This window comes from Monodon monoceros, unplaced genomic scaffold, assembly GCF_005190385.1.
Source record: "Monodon monoceros isolate NGI ecotype Baffin Bay Population unplaced genomic scaffold, NGI_Narwhal_1 Super_Scaffold_21, whole genome shotgun sequence".
Lineage (NCBI taxonomy): Eukaryota > Metazoa > Chordata > Mammalia > Artiodactyla > Monodontidae > Monodon > Monodon monoceros.
The window spans coordinates 83495078-83514656 of NW_021703778.1; the positions used below are offsets into that span (position 1 = coordinate 83495078).

Genomic DNA, 19579 nt, shown 5'->3' on the forward strand with positions numbered 1-19579 from the left:
AGAATGCACTGGGTAATCCCTGAAATCTCTAACACTTGTGTACCTGGACCATCCAGGCTCAGTCATTCACTCGTATTTCTGTTTGAATTTGCAGAGGTCCCCTTTTCCTGGGGCAGTTGAGGTCAAAGTCTTTGAGGAGTAGGGTTGGGGGCTGAAGGGCTGAACGAAGGGACTGATCTCTTATGTTCTGCCGGCCAAATGGATATAGTAGTTGAATTAAGTGCATTGAATGGATGTGAGTCCACTCTATTGCAGTTGAGAGACACAGTTTGCCTAAACTAGGGTGGTACAATTTGGGGCAGAGTGTGGAGCTGAGGGGAGAAGAGAGGGCAGATGTGAGAGATGATTGAATTGATGGAACTTGGCCCCTGGTTGGATGAGGGGTTTGAAAGAAAGGGAAGAGGTGCGTTTTCCAGTTTGTACAAAGAGGTAGATGGTGATACCATTGGTTGAGATCAGAAATGAAAGTAGAGGAATAATTTGGACTTGTTGAATTTGAGATGCAAGTGGAATATTCCTGTGATTATACAGATCTGGAACCTGGGAGAGAGCTTGGGTTGAAAATCCGTGTGCCATCAACATCCAGGCAATAAGTGAAGGCAAAGGAGTATACGTGGTAGAGATTGATTTTATTGGATTGGAGTAAAACTCGGGAACCAGAATTTTCTAAGCTTCCCTGGCGTTTTAATATGCGGTCAGAGTTAAGAACCAATGGTATAGAGTGACGGGAGAAGGGACATTGTTTAAAGAAAAGACAGGGGGGGAAAGGAAGCAGCAAAGGAGACAGAGAAGGAAGAGTCAGAGGATAAAGATGGGGAACCAGAGAATACTCTCAAGAAAACCAAGGAGAGACGCTCCAAGGAAAGAGAAGGAGGTGGCTAGAGGTCAGCAATGGCAGTTGCTCTGGATAGGTGAATTGGAGACCAGAACAGGTCACAGTGGACGAGGAGATCATTGGTTTGCTCAGGGAGTTTCAATAGAGTCTTGAGACCAGAAACTACTGTAGTGGGTTGAAGCATGAATAGAAAGTAAAGAAGTGGAGACAATGTCTCAAGGTATGAAGAGAATGTCCTCTCCCCATTCCCCCAGACATTTTTTTTTTTTTTAATGGGAAAGACTCGATGTTATTTAGAGGTGGCAGAAAAATCCTGCAGTGTCTTCAGGCCACATTGGTGGCCTCTACCATTGTTGAACATTTATTGCATGAAGGTCAGACCCTTGTCATATCACATTTGATATACTGTTCTTCAGTGTTCTGATTGTTTCAAAGTGTCATTCTTTCCCATCTTATTAAGTGCAGGGCCAATGCCTTTAACCTTCTTTTGAACAATATTTCTCCATTCTCCTAGCACAGGGACAGGCACATTCTAAGGAAGGGAGTATGCCATTGAAAAAAAGGGATTTAACCCTACTTAGTAATTTATAAATTGTGATCCCAAGAGGTTAAGTGGTAGGCCTTATTTAATTTTTAAACTCTAAAATAATACTATCTACTTATTTTCAAACATAAGCAATACAAAAATGTAAAGTAAAAGGCTGCCTCTGTCCCATTCCCAGAGGTAACCACTGTTAACCGTGTCTTATGTATCCTGCAGACATTTTTTTCTGAGGATATAAGAATATATATCCTTTTTCTTTAGGTCTTTTGAAGTCATCCTTCTGTAAGAATCAGGTGAAAATTTCCCATAAGTTAGCTCTCATTCCTTTTCTCTGAAAACTGCAGTAATTTCTTCTCTGGAATGCGAAACCCAAGATACGCAGGCCATGAATAGGCTATCCATCTCTCCCTGGAAGCAAGTGGCTGTAGCTCAGACAGTACAAAAATATTATGAGTGCCTTGGGGCACGAAGGGAGTGCACGAGCCGGGAGCTAGGTGAGCCGTCTGTCGGGTGCTGAATGGGAAGGTTGTCTGAGTGTCGCCACGTTCTCGCCGCTCCTGGGTGCCTCTAATAAAGCTCTTCAGTGTCCTCTTCTTATCACAAGGTCAGGAACTAGGGAGTGTCTTCTGCCTCATGTGCCACCTCCTGCAGGCCCCTGAAGAGCTTGGATTCATGCCTGCTCTTACCGTGGGGCCCCCAGGCTCGTTACCTTCTTACACACCTGGGAAGACCAAAGGAAGAGTCAGTGGGAGCAGCTGGATGACTCTTTTTCTTTTTGCTTTTCCTGTTCCACAAGGCTCACACAAAGGTTCCCAGAAATGGGCTGTGGCCTCCAGAATAAGCCCTGATTCAGTCTCACTGAATACATGAAACCGAGCCAGGCACTTCCCTTTAATAGGCCTTAATTTCTTCATCTATTTAATGGAATTAACAATGACTAACCTCATAGAAAGGAAAGATAAATCATCTCTTTCATGGTTGGCCTATCCTCACGGGGCTGTGTTTCTTAAGAACAGAGAGCACGTCTTATGCAGATCTACATTTAATAAATGAATAAATAAGTGAATTTAATAAATGAATGGGTTTCTTAAGAACAGAGAGCATGTCTTATGCCGATCTACATTTAATAAATGAATGGGAGGTACTATCATCCCTAGTTTATACTGAAATCAACAAACTGAACTCCTCATCCCTCGGGCCTGGACATTCAGCCACTTTCCGCTTGGGCAGTCATCAGGTACCTGGATGAAGATGCAGACAGATTCTTTTCATGCACTGCCCTCTCCCTGCTTCCACACAGCGATGGTTTCGGAGTGGAATGGACTGAATGAGTCAAAGGGAAGACCAGCTGCATCTGGGCTTCAGGGTCATTGTGGAAAAAATCAGGCATTGCTTTTCTCCCTTCACGTTGCCCAGAGTGGCTTCTTCCTCACGTGCCCAGGGTCGGCGGGGAATGTGCTTATTGTCACGATCACCTCAGGCTAGGATTCACGTTTATCACAGGGAGGTTGGCAGAAGGTGTGCCACTGATGACAGACAAGCGTGTGAAGCAAAACAGGTTTCGAGGAAGGGGAGGGGATCGGAAGCAATGCCTGGGGCTGCCTTAGAAGGAAGGGCATGAGGTGGTTATTGCCATGAAGCGTGGTTAAGAACAAAACCTTGGAAGATTCCCCTCCTCCCTGACTTGCTCTCCCACTCTCTACTAGAAACCCCTCTCCGCATTGTTAACCAGAATCCCACCATGGGTGCTTCACTTCACTGGGCTGAGGATGGCATCATTTGACACCCTCCCTCACGTGGCTGTTGAGCTGCATCAGCCTTGGAGCATTTCTGTCCCAGCTGACATTTTTTTGCCTCTTTCTCCGCATCCTGTTCAGATCCGCAGCCTACTCTCCTCCCAGTTGGAGTCCCCACCATCAACTTTATCGCTTAGGGTGCTCCCCACGACCACACCCCCCAGCCCTGGAACACCTGGGGAGTTGGGCCCATTCTCCCCACCTTCCTCTTGAGTCTCTTTCTGAGTCCTCAGTTCTGTCCTCCTCACTCATCCCCCAGGATGGGGAGAACGGTCAGACCTTCACCTCTCTCTGCTCATTTTAAAGCTCATGTTGGAGCTGAACAGTAGAAGCTTTCTCCACTCTTTCATCCAGTATTTGTTGGATGCAAACTCTATAGCATTCACTGTGGCCCAGGCGTTGTCCCAGGTGTTGGAAATACCATGGCGATCATGGTCCTTACTCTTACGGTGCTTATGGCCAAGGGAATGAAGACAGGTAACAAACAAGCAAATTGACAAGTAAACCTGATAGTGGCATGAAATAACAAATGAGGGACTGTGATGAAGGGTGACAGGAGGGGGCCTCTGAGGCAGTGACATTTGAATTAAAACCTGAAGGACAAAAAGGAGTTAGTCCTGCAGTGCAGTGGGGGAAGAGCTAGGCAGAGCTGGCAATGGAACAGCAAGTGCAAAGGCCTTGTATTTGGAAAGTGTTGGGTGTATTTGAGGAATAGAAGGAAAGCCAATGTGGCAGCAAAGTGCACAGGGGCAGAGTGACACAGATGGAGTTGGAGGGGTAAACAGGGGTCAGAAAACACAGCGTTTAAGTGTTTATGGCAACAAGTTTGTTCTGATAATAAATGCCAGAGGTTTTAAGCAATGGCGGGACATGGCCTGATACTCTTTTTTTTTTTTTTCTTTTGCTGTACGCGGGCCTCTCACCGCCGCGGCCCCTCCCGTTGCGGAGCAACAGGCTCCGGACGCGCAGGCTCAGCGGCCATGGCTCACGGGCCCAGCCGCTCCGCGACATGTGGGATCCTCCTAGACCGGGGCACGAACCCGCGCCCCCTGCAAAGGCAGGCGGACTCCCAACCACTGTGCCACCAGGGAAGCCCTCGTGACAGTTTTGAGATGGGCTTAATACCGTGCTACATCTAGCTTTCCTTTCCTATTACGTCTAATGGTTTATTGAACAGAAATCTCTAGACATCGCTTACTTCCTTGAGGTACTCAAGCCTTGGGATGTTAAATGTGATTGGGACAGAATAAAATGTTAAAAAAATTTTTTCTCAATACTAGATCCCGCAGGAGGGATATGATGACCAGGAATCTGGCTGAGAATGGCCAGGTAATTGTCCTGGCCAGCACGCTCTACCCTGCATGAGGCTCTAAGCAACACTTGGTGCACTGACTTCCTCTTAGGATGTGAAATCTGTAGAATTCGCTGAGAAATACTGCAAGAAGTATCTGGGGAGGCACCCCCAGCTCCTGCCATCTTTCCACAAGCAGAGGGAGGCTGCAAGGCTTGCAGAGGAAAGCTAAACAGGAAGCAGATCTTTTCCAAGGAGCCTACAGATCACTTTCAATCAGACCACTTGGCTCTCATAACATTTCCGAGCTCATTCTCAGAGAAACACTCTCCCTCGTCAACTGAGGCCCTGCTAAGAGGATTACTCCCACTGCCTCACCTGGCAAAGCTACACAGAAGACTACTAAGTCCCTACACTTAATGCCTCTGCATGATTCCAGAATCCAATTTTCAACTATCAACTTGTAATTTCCTGGATACCCCACCAGTGTCTTTCAGTCAGTGGGTCCTAAACCAACTCATCTTCCCCTCTCCTGGCTTTCCTGTTTCTGTTAATGGAATCACTGTTCCCTCTGTTACCCTGGCTGGAAACATCTGAGTCATTCTTGACTCATCCTTCTCTCTTATTCTCTAGATCAAATCAACTGCCAAATGGTGTAGTCTCTATTTCTATGATGTGACTTGAATCTGTCCCCTCCTTCCTACTGCCACCATCCCTCCTCAGTGTGAGCTGTCATTACTTCCCTCTCGACAGGAGCATCCTCACTTTTTCTTCGCCATGAACCCACCTTCATACTGCTGCTGACATTAAAGCTCCTCAAACACAGACGATCCCATCACTCTCTTTCCAGCAGCCTGATGGCTCCCGCTGCTGCCACATTAAATATAAACCATCTTTTAGCTTTATAAGTCTCAATGCCTTTTCCAATACTCCATGTTCAAGCTAAATGTACTCATTCCTGGTGTAGGACATGACATTTTTTCCCCTTGAACCCTCTGAATAAATAAATGAGCTTGCAAAAAAAAAATAAGACCTTCCTATATTACTGTCCTATATTATCTGCACTTATATGCTTATTTTATCTCCCTAGAAGATTTGATATTCCTGTATTACCTTTAGTTTTGCTTCCTCTGATCTCTGAGCGCATGAATGTATCAGGCACTGCTCTTAGAACACCTGTAGGAAACAATTTTACTCTCACAACAATTCTGATTGTATCCCCACGTTACTGTGACAAACCTGAGATGCAGAGAAGTTGAATAACTTGCTGGGGTTCCATAACTAACAACTGGCAGAGCCAGGATACAGATTCACATGGTCTGGCCCCAGAGCCCAAGCTCTTAACCTCTGAGCTCACATTGGTCAGGGATGACAGCTGTATTCCTGATATCATATTTTGGATTCAGCTGATGTGTTATAACTGAACTGCAGTTGAAGGCCTGTGTCCATTAATGGTCGGAAATATCAATGGTAGGCTGAGTGTGCAAATGTAATTTGATATCAGGGGCTGATTTACGGTGTTTCCCAGGAAATCACTCTGAAGCCAAGAGCTATCTTTGTGCTATTTTTTCCTACTTGTTCTTTTTTTTTCTTTTCTTCTTCCAGTACATGGGCTGTATTGAGGTGCTGCAATCAATGAGGTCACTGGATTTTGGAATGAGAACCCAAGTTACAAGGTAAGAGAACAAAAATGGGACAGACTTTGAGGACTATAGTCTAAAGTCACAAGAGTTTCTCCCCACAGGAATTTCATACAAGGTTTCAAAGGCATCGTGGGTTTTTATTCATAAGGCTGGAAGGTACACCAAAGCCCAGTGACCTTCGATGAGTAGCTTTGCCTCATCACATGAAAGATTTCTCAGTTGTGTGGCGGAGCATCTGCATTTCATAGGAGAACTGACAAGATGATGTAGTCAGAGAAATAGCTGGTTTCCCAGATACTAAATGTATTTAAAATAATGTCTAGAAATAGGACATTACAGAATCTCAGACCTGTCGAAGAAGTAGCCGAAAATAAGAACAGGGAAAAACTTTCCACATCAGCAAGCCCAAGCTCTCCCCATTTATGGCATCCCTGACACAAGAAACTCTTACTCCTTGTCTGGGTCTCCCTCCTCCATGTAAGGTGAGCTGGATGAAAGAGTTGAACCCGGGGACCCTTACCCAGGGTGGCCTCCGGCAGCTTAGGGCAAGAACCAGAATCATTATTACACAGAGCACAAGTCAGAAGCAGAAACACAAGGCATGGTTCTTTAAGGCCAGGTTCAAAGCAAGGATGGAAAGGGGAATAATTGAGTGCTGAGACTGGTAACTGGGAAAATTGTGAGGTGAGGGAGATGAGGTGAGAGGACTGGATTTATAGGAGTGATTCAGGATGAAGACTTGGGCATCTGCAGTGTGTGGTGCCAGTATGTGTCTCAGGGGCAAGCTGCAGTGCCTGTCTGCATCCATGGTTGCAGGCCACAGTTTCCACAGGTGAATGTTCTCATTATGAAGAGAGGATAACTTTTCCTAATGCTCATCTTATGGAAGTCCGAGGCCTTGAAAAATTGTCCTCTTGACCAAAAGGTTTGGGGAAAGGAATACGCTCTTTAGGAGAGTCACAGTTTACAATGATGTACGGTATTAAAGACCCTGAGAAGTCCTGTGCTATAGTTTAAAAAGCACTAACTTCATCTTGAGATTTTCTAAATTTATTTGGCCCCAGAATTCTTTTTTTATGTAACATAAATGAACATTCCATGTATCTCTGGGGTTCCATGAAATGATCTTTAAGAAATGCTATTGTGGACTCTTTTGTTTACAATGCATCAAATCTGTCTTTCCAAATTTCTCACCAATCCTTGGTATTCCCTCAGGAGTTAAACAAATGAAATCTAATTCTATTTTTCTTTTTTTTTTTTTCTGTATTCTTGGTGCCTATTTCAGTCCTTGGCACCCGGAAGGGGCTCAATGGATATTTATGGAGTAAATGCGTGACTCCACCTGACTACTTTCCAGGGTTTGGAAATGGCTACATCTTCCCTCCCTTTTAAGCCTTCTCTTTCACATTCTCAGGCCCTTCAACTATCCTTTAAGCGAGAGGGTTTCTAGATTACTTCCTACTCTCTTAGCCCTAATTTGGACACATTTCAGGTTTTATTTCATTCTGATGATGCTTAATCTGGAGAAAGCCCTTCCTCCAATCCTGAGCTGGTTACAGGTGGGAGGAAGAGGGTCGCTACCCCAGGTGACTGGAGTGGGGATACAGGAGAAAGGAATGCCACTGTCCATACTTGAGGATGACTGATTTTCTGTTCATTCCCTTATCCATTCATTTTGACTTGTTCTCCTTCACTTGAGTATTTATGGAGTGCTCATCAAGTGCCTGAAACTCTTCAAGAATAAAGGAGGCAGATGCCTCTGACCTCAAAGAACTTACATTCTACCTGGGGAAACAGACTATGGCAAGGAAGCAAATAAAGAGACAATATACTTTCAGGTAGTAATAAGTGCCATTACTATAATGATAAAGCAGGGTAAGAGGATAGAGATGTAGTAGGTGGGCTTTTAAATTTTATTTTATTATCTAGTTATAAATATACTGTATATTTACTTAGAACATTTAGAAAATACAGATAAGTATGAAAAAGAAAATCACTCATAATCTCACCTGGAAGTAATGTCTACTAACATTTTGTGCTTTGGAAAAACCTTCTGATCTTTTCTTCCTTACATGTGCTTACAGTGATTTTTGTAGAAAATCTGAAAAATATTTGCTACTGTTTCTCCCATGTTGGCCATTTTCCTGTTGCTAAATATTCAGAAGAACTTTTAATTGTGGTAAAATACGTATAACAGAAACTTTACCATTTTAACCATTTTTAAGTGTCCAATTCAGTGGCATTAAGTGCGTTTCATCTTGTTGTGCAAACACCACCACCATCCCTCTCGAGAACTTTTTCATCTTTTCAAACTGAAACTTTGTATATTAAATAATAACTTCTTATTCCCTTCTCCCCCAGCCCCTGGCAACCACCATTCCACTTTCTGTCTCTATGAATATGACTACTGTAGGTACCTCATATAAGTAGGGTTATATAGTGTTTGTTTTTTGTGTGACTAACTTATTTCATTTAGCATAATGTCTTCAAGGTTTATCACTAGGTCAAACAATATAAATATTTTGAAGGCTTTAGATCTGTATTGCTAGGTTGTTCTGCAGAAGAACCATATACTAGTTGATATCCTCCCTCCCATCCATGTATCTATTTTTTGTTACTATCTGTTTTTATTTTATTTTTTTAATTTCTATTTTATATTGGAGTATAGTTGATTTACAATGTTGTGTTAGTTTCAGGTGTACAACAAAGTGATTTAGTTATACATATACATGTATCTATTCTTTTTCAGATTCTTTTCCCATATAGGTTATTACAGAGTATTGAGTAGAGTTCCCTGTGCTATACGGTAGGTCCTTGTTGATTATTTACTTTATATATAGTAGTGTGTATATGTTAATCTTAACTTCCTAATTTCTATTTTTAAAACATCTTTATGAATTTGTCAGTCTGTATTTTCCTACTGTTTAGTAAATGGTAAAAGACTATTTCTTTCTCTGCCATGAAGATTCGGTTCATGACTAATATACAGATCCAAGGGGAGGTGTCTGGCATAGTACCTGGACATTATTCCTTGTAGATGTGTCCGTATGAGATTCAGGCATGGCAAATTGTGCTCTGGGCAGATTTGTGGAAGCTTGAGGGTGGCTCACTTTCCATAAACCTCTAATTCCCACCCTACTTCGCAAATATTTACTCTTCCTTCTCTTAATTTTTCCTTCTTTATCTCCTTCTCCTTTCTTTTCTCAACTTACATAGGTATTCACATTCAGCCACTATTCAAGTTGCTCTATTCCCAATTGCCTAAGATGTTATTAATATATAACTGTTGAATCAGGTTTCAAATAGTTTACAATTTGAATTTCACATATTCACAAAGTTTCATTTAACTCATAATCCTACTTAACCCAAGAAAAAAATTCAATGGACCAGTGAGAATTCTATAAGAAAGATCTTTATTTTGTGTGACCACAGGTGTCTCCTGACAGTTACCATCAAGCAGATTAATCAGGTGTGACTGCTGATAAACTAATGTAGCTAATTGCCACTACGCATACAAACAGGTGTATTCAGGCTGATGTCCTACCTATGTTAATTGATCTTACCATGTCTCTACTAGTTAGTACATTGTTCCAGTTAATAGACAGACGGCAACATGAAGTTCCTGATAATGAAGGAGGAGCCATGGTTAAGATACAACAGTTGGGTCAGTGTTTGAAACAGAGGACAAAGATGGAGTCAAATTCTTCTCATTATGAGGGACCTTTCTGCCAATTGTTTGAGGGCTGAATCCATAGGACCTCTAGAACACAGAGAATACTCCGAGCAGAGAAAAGGACAAGGAGGCCATGTACTTTGTCGGCAGTTCCCTGGATTACAACCTTTCCAAAGCTCTCATCACACTTCTTGGACTCCAGATTTATCCACTAATTCTCACCCAGGCATTTATCCACTTGACTGATTTAGGACCACATCTTCATTTTTAGTAATCTAGTGTTCATGCGAAAGGGCAAAGGAGGAGGTTTTTCCTGATAGAAAAGAGAAACAAGATGATTAGGAAGACAAAGGCTCACAGTGATGGTTGTCTTCAGAATGTCTGGAAAACAATATCAAAAGGAAATAGGAGAAGGGGAAAATGAAAATCATACTAAGGATGACATAGTCATTCCTCTCTCCTATAAAAATGTTCTCAACATGATTTTTATTTTTTAATTGTTGGGGGGGAGTGGGAACTCAAAACTTTTACTAAGATTATCTCTATTAGAAACTCTCATTCTACTAACGAGGAGATGAAATTTAGATTTAGTAACTTGCCCAAGGTCACACAGCTAATAGATGTGAAGATGGAACTTCAGGTTAAGGCTCCAGGATTAGGAAATTTTGCTCTTTGGCACTATTTTAATATGTCATGATGGTTAAATGATACTTTTCCCTTTAATTTATTATTGTAGAGAACTGCATTAATAAGTTTTATAATATGGAACAATCATTGAATTCCTGCTGTAAACCCTTCTTAATTGTCATGTCATCATAGGTAGCAGTTACATACAACTTCTTAATATTTTATTTCAAATTTTTGCATTATTATTATTATTTTTTCGCGGTACGCGGGCCTCTCATTGCCGTGGCCTCTCCCGTTGCGGAGCACAGGCTCCGGACGCGCAGGCTCAGCGGCCATGGCCCACGGGCCCAGCCGCTCCACAGCATGTGGGATCTTCCCGGACCGGGGCACGAACCCGTGTTCCCTGCATCGGCAGGCGGACTCTCAACCACTGCGCCACCAGGGAAGCCCTTTGCATCCTTATTTTAAGTGAGTTTTCTTTTTTGAACTATACTTAGGAAATTTTGGTTTCAGGAATACATTAGCCTCATAAGAATGATTGCAGAACCTTTCCATATTTTCTGTGCTCTGACACAATTTAAACAATGTTGGAATTATCTGCTACTATAAAACTCTTTGGAACTAGCCCAAACAACTCTCAGAGCTTGTTAGATTTTTACCTCCATTGTCAAATCTTCCTTTTTATTAGTCTTTTCAAATTTTTTTTATCCTTTGGTAAGGTAATTTTGGGGTGGTTTTACCCCAAAAGTTGGGCATTTTATCTTGATTTTTCAAATTTGTCACATAATGTTAGCCATAGTATTCTCATCTAATTTTCACATAGCCTCTATATATGTGATTATGCTCTCTTCAACATTTCTGATTTGTTTGTGTGATCTTTTAAAATCAGATTTGCCAGAAGTTTGTTTATTTTATTGCTCTTTTGAAAGAACCAGGTTTAGTTTTTATTATTCAAATCTACTTGGTCTTTGATTTTCTAATTCATTTATTTCCTCTTTATCTTCAGTGTATCTTTCCTCCTTTTTAAGTTTATTTTATGCTGTTCTTTCTTTAATTTCTTAAGATTATTCTTTCATAATTTCTTTATTTTTATCTTTGTCTTCCAGTTTTATTGAGATATAATTGATATACAGCACTGTATAAGTTTAAGGTGTACAGCATAATGATCTGACTTACATACATCATGAAATGATCACCACAATAAATTTACTGGGCATTCATCATCTCATATAGATACAAAATTAGAGAAATATAAAAATTGTTTTTCGTATGATGAGAACTCAGGATTTGCTCTCTTAACAACTTCCATATATAACACTCAGCAGTGTTAATTATATTTATCATGTTGTACATCACATCCTAGTACTTACTTACCTTATAACTGGAAGTTTGTGCCTTTGACTCCCTTCCTCTAATTCCCCTCCCTTCACCTTCAGCCTCTCATATCGACAAATCTGACCTTTTTTTTTTTTTTTACGTCTTTATTGGAGTATAATTGCTTTACAATGGTGTGCTAGTTTCTGCTTTATAACAAAGTGAATCAGTTATACATATACATATGTTCCCATATCTCTTCCCTCTTGCATCTCCCTCCCTCCCACCCTCCCTATCCCACCCCTCTAGGTGGTCACAAAGCACCGAGCTGATCTCCCTGTGCTATGCGGCTGCTTCCCACTAGCTATCTACCTTACTTTTGGTAGTGTATATATGTCCATGCCTCTCTCTCGTTTTGTCACAGCTTACCCTTCCCCCTCCCCATATCCTCAAGACCATTCTCTAGTAGGTCTGTGTCTTTATTCCCGTCTTACCCCTAGGTTCTACATGACATTATTTTTTCTTAGATTCCATACATATGTGTTAGCATACGGTATTTGTCTTTCTCTTTCTGACTTACTTCACCCTGTATGACAGACTCTAGGTCCATCCACCTCATTACAAATAGCTCAATTTCATTTCTTTTTAAGGCTGAGTAATATTCCATTGTATATATGTGCCACATCTTCTTTATCCATTCATCTGATGATGGACACTTGGGTTGTTTCCATGTCCTGGCTATTGTAAATAGAGCTGCCATGAACATTGTGGTACATGACTCTTTTTGAATTATGGTTTTCTCAGAGTACATGCCCAGTAGTGGGATTGCTGGGTCATATGGTAGTTCTACACAAATCTGACCTTTTTAATGAGTTTGTTTGTTTTTGCCATGTAATTGACCTACAACATTATGTTAATTTATGGTATACAACATAGTGATTTGATATTTCTATACATTTCAAATTGATCACCATGATAAATCTAATTACCATTCATCATGGTTTTTAAAACAAAGATAAAGAAAACAAAAACCTCCTTTGATCTGAAACACACACACACACACACACACACACACACAGAAGAAATCATGTCACTAAAACCTAAAGCCCACTCCCTCCCTTCTGCCCCATTCCATTCCATGGGGGAAGAAAACCCCGAGCAGTGTTTTTTGGAACTGCTGCTGTAGACAGTAAGCAGGCTGTTGGGGAGATTGGTAGTAGGTAAAGCAGCAAGGAAGCAGAGATCATAATTCAGAGGATGTTGTAATTGGAGTAGTTTCCTGTTTGGAATGTTACTGCTCCTGAGCCCTGATTCTGCAAATTTAATTCACTGTCTTGAAATTTTGATTCTTTGGCTTCAACAGGACATGAAAGGCAGCTCTTCAGAGACAAATGCATACTTGTGTGTGTGTGTCTTTGGTGTTAGCAACTATTAGATGCAAAGCAGATCCAAGATGCGGCTGAACACTTACCTAAAGTCCCGTGGATGAGCTTTATAAGAAATGTGAACAAGCAAAAAAAAAAAAAAAAAAAGAAATGTGAACATCAGGAGGGGAGGTTTTAAGTATTCTGTAGAGGTCAAATATCTGCGTGCTAGGTGGCTAAATTAAGATATCAATTTGTCTGAAAATAGGCTGGCCTTTATGTAAATTTCCTGAGGAACGTATGAATGAGGTTGATTGCAGCTATGCATGGATGAGTGTATCAGTGTAAAACTTGGAGTAACTGTCCGGCATCTGGTGTGTGGGTTCTGTGTCGACCTGTGAGGAGACCATGCAGTGAAGTGTGGGATTGCAGCTCACATGGCAAGCAAAGTAAAGACACCAGAGCGGGGATAAAGGGCCGAGTTTATTAACTTGCCAGGCAAGGGAACATACCCCAGCGAAGACATTTACTGAGTGGCAAGGAGAAAAAAAAAATCAAGAATGTTACAGTTCTAGTTCATAGTGGTCATGCTAAAAATTGAAAACGAGCACTTGCTGAGGCAGAATGTACGTGGTTGGATAAAACAAGTTTCATTGTTCATTGGTCAGGAAGGAATGTAAAGGCCCCAAGAAGGGTCTGGGGTCCCAGGGCCAGGGCTTATGACCTTTATCAGCTGGTGAGAACAGTTACAACACATAACAGTCAAATCCTCCTCAGCAGGCACCGGTGTGAATGGACATACTTCCTCCCACACACGTGGGGACGTCAGGGAGCCCTCATGGAGGTTTTGTGTGGTGTGTGTCTGAATGTGTGGACAGTGACCACCTCTGCTAGCTTCAAGCTATGCTACTCCCGGTTCCTCACAACCTCGTTAGGACTGAGATCTCACTTCTCAGGTATCTGAAATGAAAAGCCAATTAAATTCCTTTTAGAAGTCTTCAAAGATACAGTAATTAAAAAGAATTCCCAAGCTGGGACTTCCCTGGTGGCGCAGTGGTTGAGAGTCCGCCTGCCAATGCAGGGGACACGGGTTTGAACCCTGGTCCAGGAAGATCCCACATGCCGCGGAGCAGCTAAGCCCGTGCACCACAACTACTGAGCCTGCGCTCCTAGAGCCCGTGCTGCACAACAAGAGAAGCCACTGCAATGAGAAGCCTGTGCACCGCAATGAAGAGAAGCCCCTGCCCGCCACAACTAGAGAAAGCCCACGTGCAGCAACGAAGACCCAATGCAGCCAAAAATAAATAAATAAATGAATAAATTTATTAAAAAAAAAAGTTCCCAAGCAGTTGGGAAGGATTCTGATAGCATGACAGTCAAACCCACAGAGAGAGGGTGTGAAAGTCAAGGGCACCTTTTCCTTAGAGTCATTAGCACAATGTCTCTCACATGCAGGTGCAGTTACTATTTGAATGAGCACAGGTGAGGCCAAGAAGTACAGTTACTGAGGCAACCCACAGAATGGAAAAAATATTTTTTCAAGTCATATATCTGATAAGGAATTAGTATTCAAAACATGTAAAGAACTCCTGCAACTCAACAACAGGAAACCAAACAACCCTATTAAAAACTGGGCAAAGGACTTGAATAGACATTTCTCTAAAGAAGACACACAAATGGACAATAGGCACATGAAAAGATGCTTAATACCAATAATCATTAGGGGAATGCAAATAAAAACCACCATGAGATAGTACTTCACACTCATTAGAATGGCTATTATTAAAAAAGAAACCAAAAACAACAAAAAACTAGAAAATAAATGTTGGCAAGGTTGTGGAGAAATTGGAACTCTTGTGTATTGCTGGTGGTGATGTAAAATGGTGCAGTTGCTGTGGAAAACAATATGGCAGTTCCTAAAAAATTAACAATAGTATTACCATATGATCGAACAATTCCACTTCTGTGTATGTATCTAAAAGAATTGAAAGCATGTATTCAGACAGATATTTGTACACACATGTTCATAGCGGCATTATTCACAAACTCAAAAGGTGGAAGCAACCCAAGTATCCACTGACGGATGAATGGATAAATAAAACATGGTATATACATACAATGGAATATTAACCTTTAAAAAGAAAGAAATCCTGCCAGTTGTGACAACACAGATGAACCTGGAGGGCATTATGCTGAGTAAAATAAGCCAGACAGAGAAAGATAAATACTACATAATATTACTTATACGTGGAATCTTTTTTGAAAAAGTCCAGCTCATAGCAACAGAGAGTAGAATGGTGGTTGCCAAGGGCTGGAGGGCAGGTGGGGAAATGGAGAGATATTGGTTAAAGGGAACAAACTTTCAGTTATAAGATGATTAAGGTTTGATGATCTAATGTATAACAAAATGACTGTAGTTGATAATACTGTATTGAAATTTGCTAAGAGAGTAGATTTTAAGTATTCTCACACACACAAAAAAAGGCAAATGTGTGAGCTGATGCATGTGCTAGTTAACTTGATTTTGGGAATTCTTTCACAATGAACACATCTATCAAACTATCATGTTGTACGCTTTAAATATATTATGACTTTATTTGTCAATTATACCTCAGTAAAGCTGAAAAAAAGGAAATTCTGACACATGCTACAACATGGATTAACCTTGTCTTAGTGCATTTGGGCTGCTATAACGAAATACCATAGATTGGGTAGCTTATAAACAACAGATATTTATTACTTACTGCTCTGGAGTTGGAATATCTGAGATCAAGGTACCATCATGGTCAGGTGAGGGCCCTTTTCTAGATCACAGACTTATTGTATCCTCGCATTGCAGAAGGGGCTGGATAGCTCTGCGGTACCTCTTTTATAAGAGCACGAATCTCCTTCATGAGGGCCCCATCCTCATGACCTAATTACCTCCCCAAAGCTCCACTTACTAGTACCATCACCTTTGGGGGGTTAAGATTTCAACACACAAATTTTGGGGAGACACAAACATTCAGCACACTGCAGGCCTTGAGGTCATTGTGCTAAGAAAATAAGTCAGTCACAAAAAGACCAATACTGTATGATTTCATTTATATGAAGTGCCTAGAGTAGTCAGATCCAGAGATAGAAAGCAGAATGGTGGTTGCCAGGGGTTATAAGGGGAGGGAGTTAGTGCTTAATGGGTACAGAGTTTCAGTTTGGGAAGGTGAAAAAGTTCTGGAGATGGATGGTGGTACTGATTGCACAACAATATGAATGTATCAATACTTAATGCCACTGAACTGTACACTTAAAACTGGTTAAAATGGTAAACTTTATGTATGTATGTTTTACCACGATTTTTGAAAAGTATCAGTTACTAGATGAGTTATATTTTTGAAGTATTCAATGTTGTCTGTTTATTTTGCTGAAAAGGTGCAAAGCCAGTAAGAGAAGGACAACTGAAGCATCAGGACCTATTTTCTAGCAGGTGCCACAGCTGAGAGTATTAGGGAAGGAGTGCATAGTGGCCTCTTCTAACTTCTTGACCGGGAAACCCAACCAGAAACCATGCTGGTGTAGAGGGCTGCTGTAGGACAAGAGGCGAGAGTAGTTAACAACAGCTGACATTTGTTTCGCTTGCCCAGGGCTTTTACATTCATGTTTTCTTATGAACCACACAATCACCCTGAGAGAAGGCACTGTAATTCCCCATTATGAGCAGGGGGAAGCTGAGGCTCAGAGAAGATAAGTGACTAACCCAAGACCACACAGCTCTTTTGCTGGGCTCAAACCCAGGTACTCTTAAACCAAATCCTGTCCCTACGGCACTTAATGTTTCCTAGTGACATTGCTTTGGTTTGAAGCGAAGTAACTGCTCTTATAGCTGAGAATAGACTAAGATGCTGGGAGACAATTCAGGCAGTAAAGGCAAGCCTGAGTCATCTTTATCCACATTTTTTTTTTGGCTGCGCATCTCGGCTTGCGGGATCTTAGTTCCCTGACCAAGGATTGAACCCAGGCCCCGTGCAGTGGAAGCACAGAGTCCTACCCACTGGACCGCCAGAGAATTCCCCTGAGTTGTGTTTAAAAATCACTTCTAACTGAGAGAACAGCACGGCTATGATCATTACCATCGCTGATGTCAGGTCTCTGTGGAGCATCTAATTCTTAACACTTTTTCACTATTTCTTTCTGATTATAAAAATTAAATGTGGCTCATTGTGGGGATTGGAAAGTAGGGTAAAAGAAAAGAAAAAACACACAAATCACTGGAGGTAATCAAGAGTAACAGTTTGGTATAAGGTTTTTCCAGTCATATGTTTGGAAACTAAAGTGAGATTATATGGTGCTTATTAATTTGTGATGTGTTTTTATCATTTATTATGCACATTTTCTAGGTCATTAAGTATGACCAGTACTTGCTTTGACCTGAGCTTTAAGGTGGCAGAAACAATTTTAAGTGCATCTACTTGCCATAGGTGTATTTATTAAGAGTCTTTTGGCTTTAAGTAGCAGAAAATGACTCTGCCTAGCTTAAGCCAAAAGGGGGATTCTTGAAAGGATATTGGGGCAGCTCATGGAAGCTGAGGATCAGTGAACAATCAAACCAATAGAAGGGTACGGTCAGGGCTGCCGAGACCTCAGCAGCAGGAGTGCAGAGACTCCCCATCTCTGGTTTTCTCAGTTCCAAATATCAAATTCCTAGGTAGGATGGTGATTGGGGCCTAATCCTGAGCCACTCATCTTTGGCCAGGGCAGAGTTGCATTGGGGCATTATGGTAGTTCTGTAACACTCATATATTGAGAAGGGCATTTGCTGGGAGGAGGAAAAACAGCTTGTAAAAACAGCAGTAGTAAATGCAGTAAAAAATGGATTCCTACCTCAAAGGGAAAAGAACACAATAGATCAATTTCTTCGAACACCTTAAAAAAAAAAGGTTGGGAATATATAAATCATCCCCCAAATGCTTCACTAAAATCTAAGGGTTGCAAAATTGTTAGTCAAATGTTTGATGTTATTATAGTTAGTGCATTAATTTTTGAACATAATTCAATTGAGCTGTATGTTTAAGTGGTGTTTGGATATTTCAAGAAACTTTGAAACTATATGTATAGGTATTGTATATGTTTATGCCTTTTTTATAGGATGTAGGGCATTGTTTTAGTGTTTTTGAGATATTTATAGAGGTTTATAAAATGGTCATTAGTTTTGTTCTACAACAGGCTGTTTACAGCATCTATATTTGATTTGCCAAGAAATCCTTGGTCAGGAATGAAACTCCCAATTACAGTATTTTTTCCATGGCAAATGTGATCCACTTTATGAAATGGTATCTAAAAATATGTTGCAGCTGAAATCAGGGCCTGCTAATTTATCCATATGAATCTATAGAAACTTACAGATGTGTAGACATTATTGTATGAACACACACACACGTACGTTCTCTCTCTCTCTAACAGGCAATATACACACAGTCAGTGACCTAAGTGAGAAGAGTTAGCTATCTGTCCATGTCTAAGTATGGATTATAGTGGATGGCCTCAAGAGTTTGAGGAGAATCAAATTAATTCAGAGCTTAAAATGCATGAATGTTAAAGCGTATGCATTTGGGGGTGACCCCAGTATTTTTAGCTTTAGTAATTTTTTCCCCCAGACCTTCTCTACCATGCAGAGTTCAGTTGAGAATACTTTCTGGTATCTCCCTTTTGTGGCCCTCTTCGGTTTCCTTTAGAAGTCAGTACTGAATGTTTGTAACACCCCATGCATTTTCAGCTAGACTCTGTGTAAATGTCTCCAGGACCAAGAAACGGGGTTTCTGATTTTGATTTTAATGGACATAGTGGTCAGCTCCTGCTATGAATAATTTAACAATGCAATAGAATAGGCCTTTTGAACCATTGCTCCTGGAAACACCAATGCTGTGTTGTACAGGCGCTTCCTGAAAACAGTCCAGAGTGGGCCCCAGAGTGTGTCTGGCCTAGAAGGCCTTGGGTCCCTATGGTCCTTTTTCAGTGGGGCAGTCAATCGCAAGGGCTTCATCATCCATCATCTTTGGGCCCTGGAAGCCTATTCCATGGGCCTGATAGGTTGCAGAGCCACAGTGACTGGGGCATAGTTGGATCAATAAATATTTATTGGTTAACAGAGAGGTTTCAGGGCTTTTCAGGCCTAGATCACATTTCTTTAGATGATTCTGGAGGTCTTGAAGGTCACTGCTAGTAGAGAAAAGCAGAAAAGACCTAGACATTCTACAAACATGGAATCTGGCATCCTGAACTAGACCAAATTCCAGAACGAGGAGCTCTTAGACAATTGAGTCAGGTCCCTGGCTCCATGGTAGAGCGTCTGGCACATGGACCCCATTCGTATACATTGTTGAACAAAGGAATGAAAATAAATTCGCTGAAGATACTCAGTTTAATTCAGAGAGCCTTGGGGTCCAAGGAGTTGATTCAGATGAAGAGAAGGATTTCTTGATCCCAGGGAACTGGCTGTACTTCAACCTCTTTCTAGTT

The 19579-nt window shown here is 41.3% G+C and overlaps 1 protein-coding gene across 2 annotated transcripts in view; it reads left to right on the forward strand.

Annotated features, from left to right (window-relative positions):
- Positions 1-19579, forward strand: part of SHC4 (SHC adaptor protein 4) — a 127637-nt gene that overhangs the window by 34352 nt on the left and 73706 nt on the right. For both annotated transcript variants that reach the window (XM_029239131.1, XM_029239132.1), the window contains exon 2: positions 6072-6142. In XM_029239131.1, the coding sequence (XP_029094964.1) occupies positions 6072-6142 (71 nt within the window). The remainder of the gene's footprint in view (positions 1-6071; positions 6143-19579) is intronic.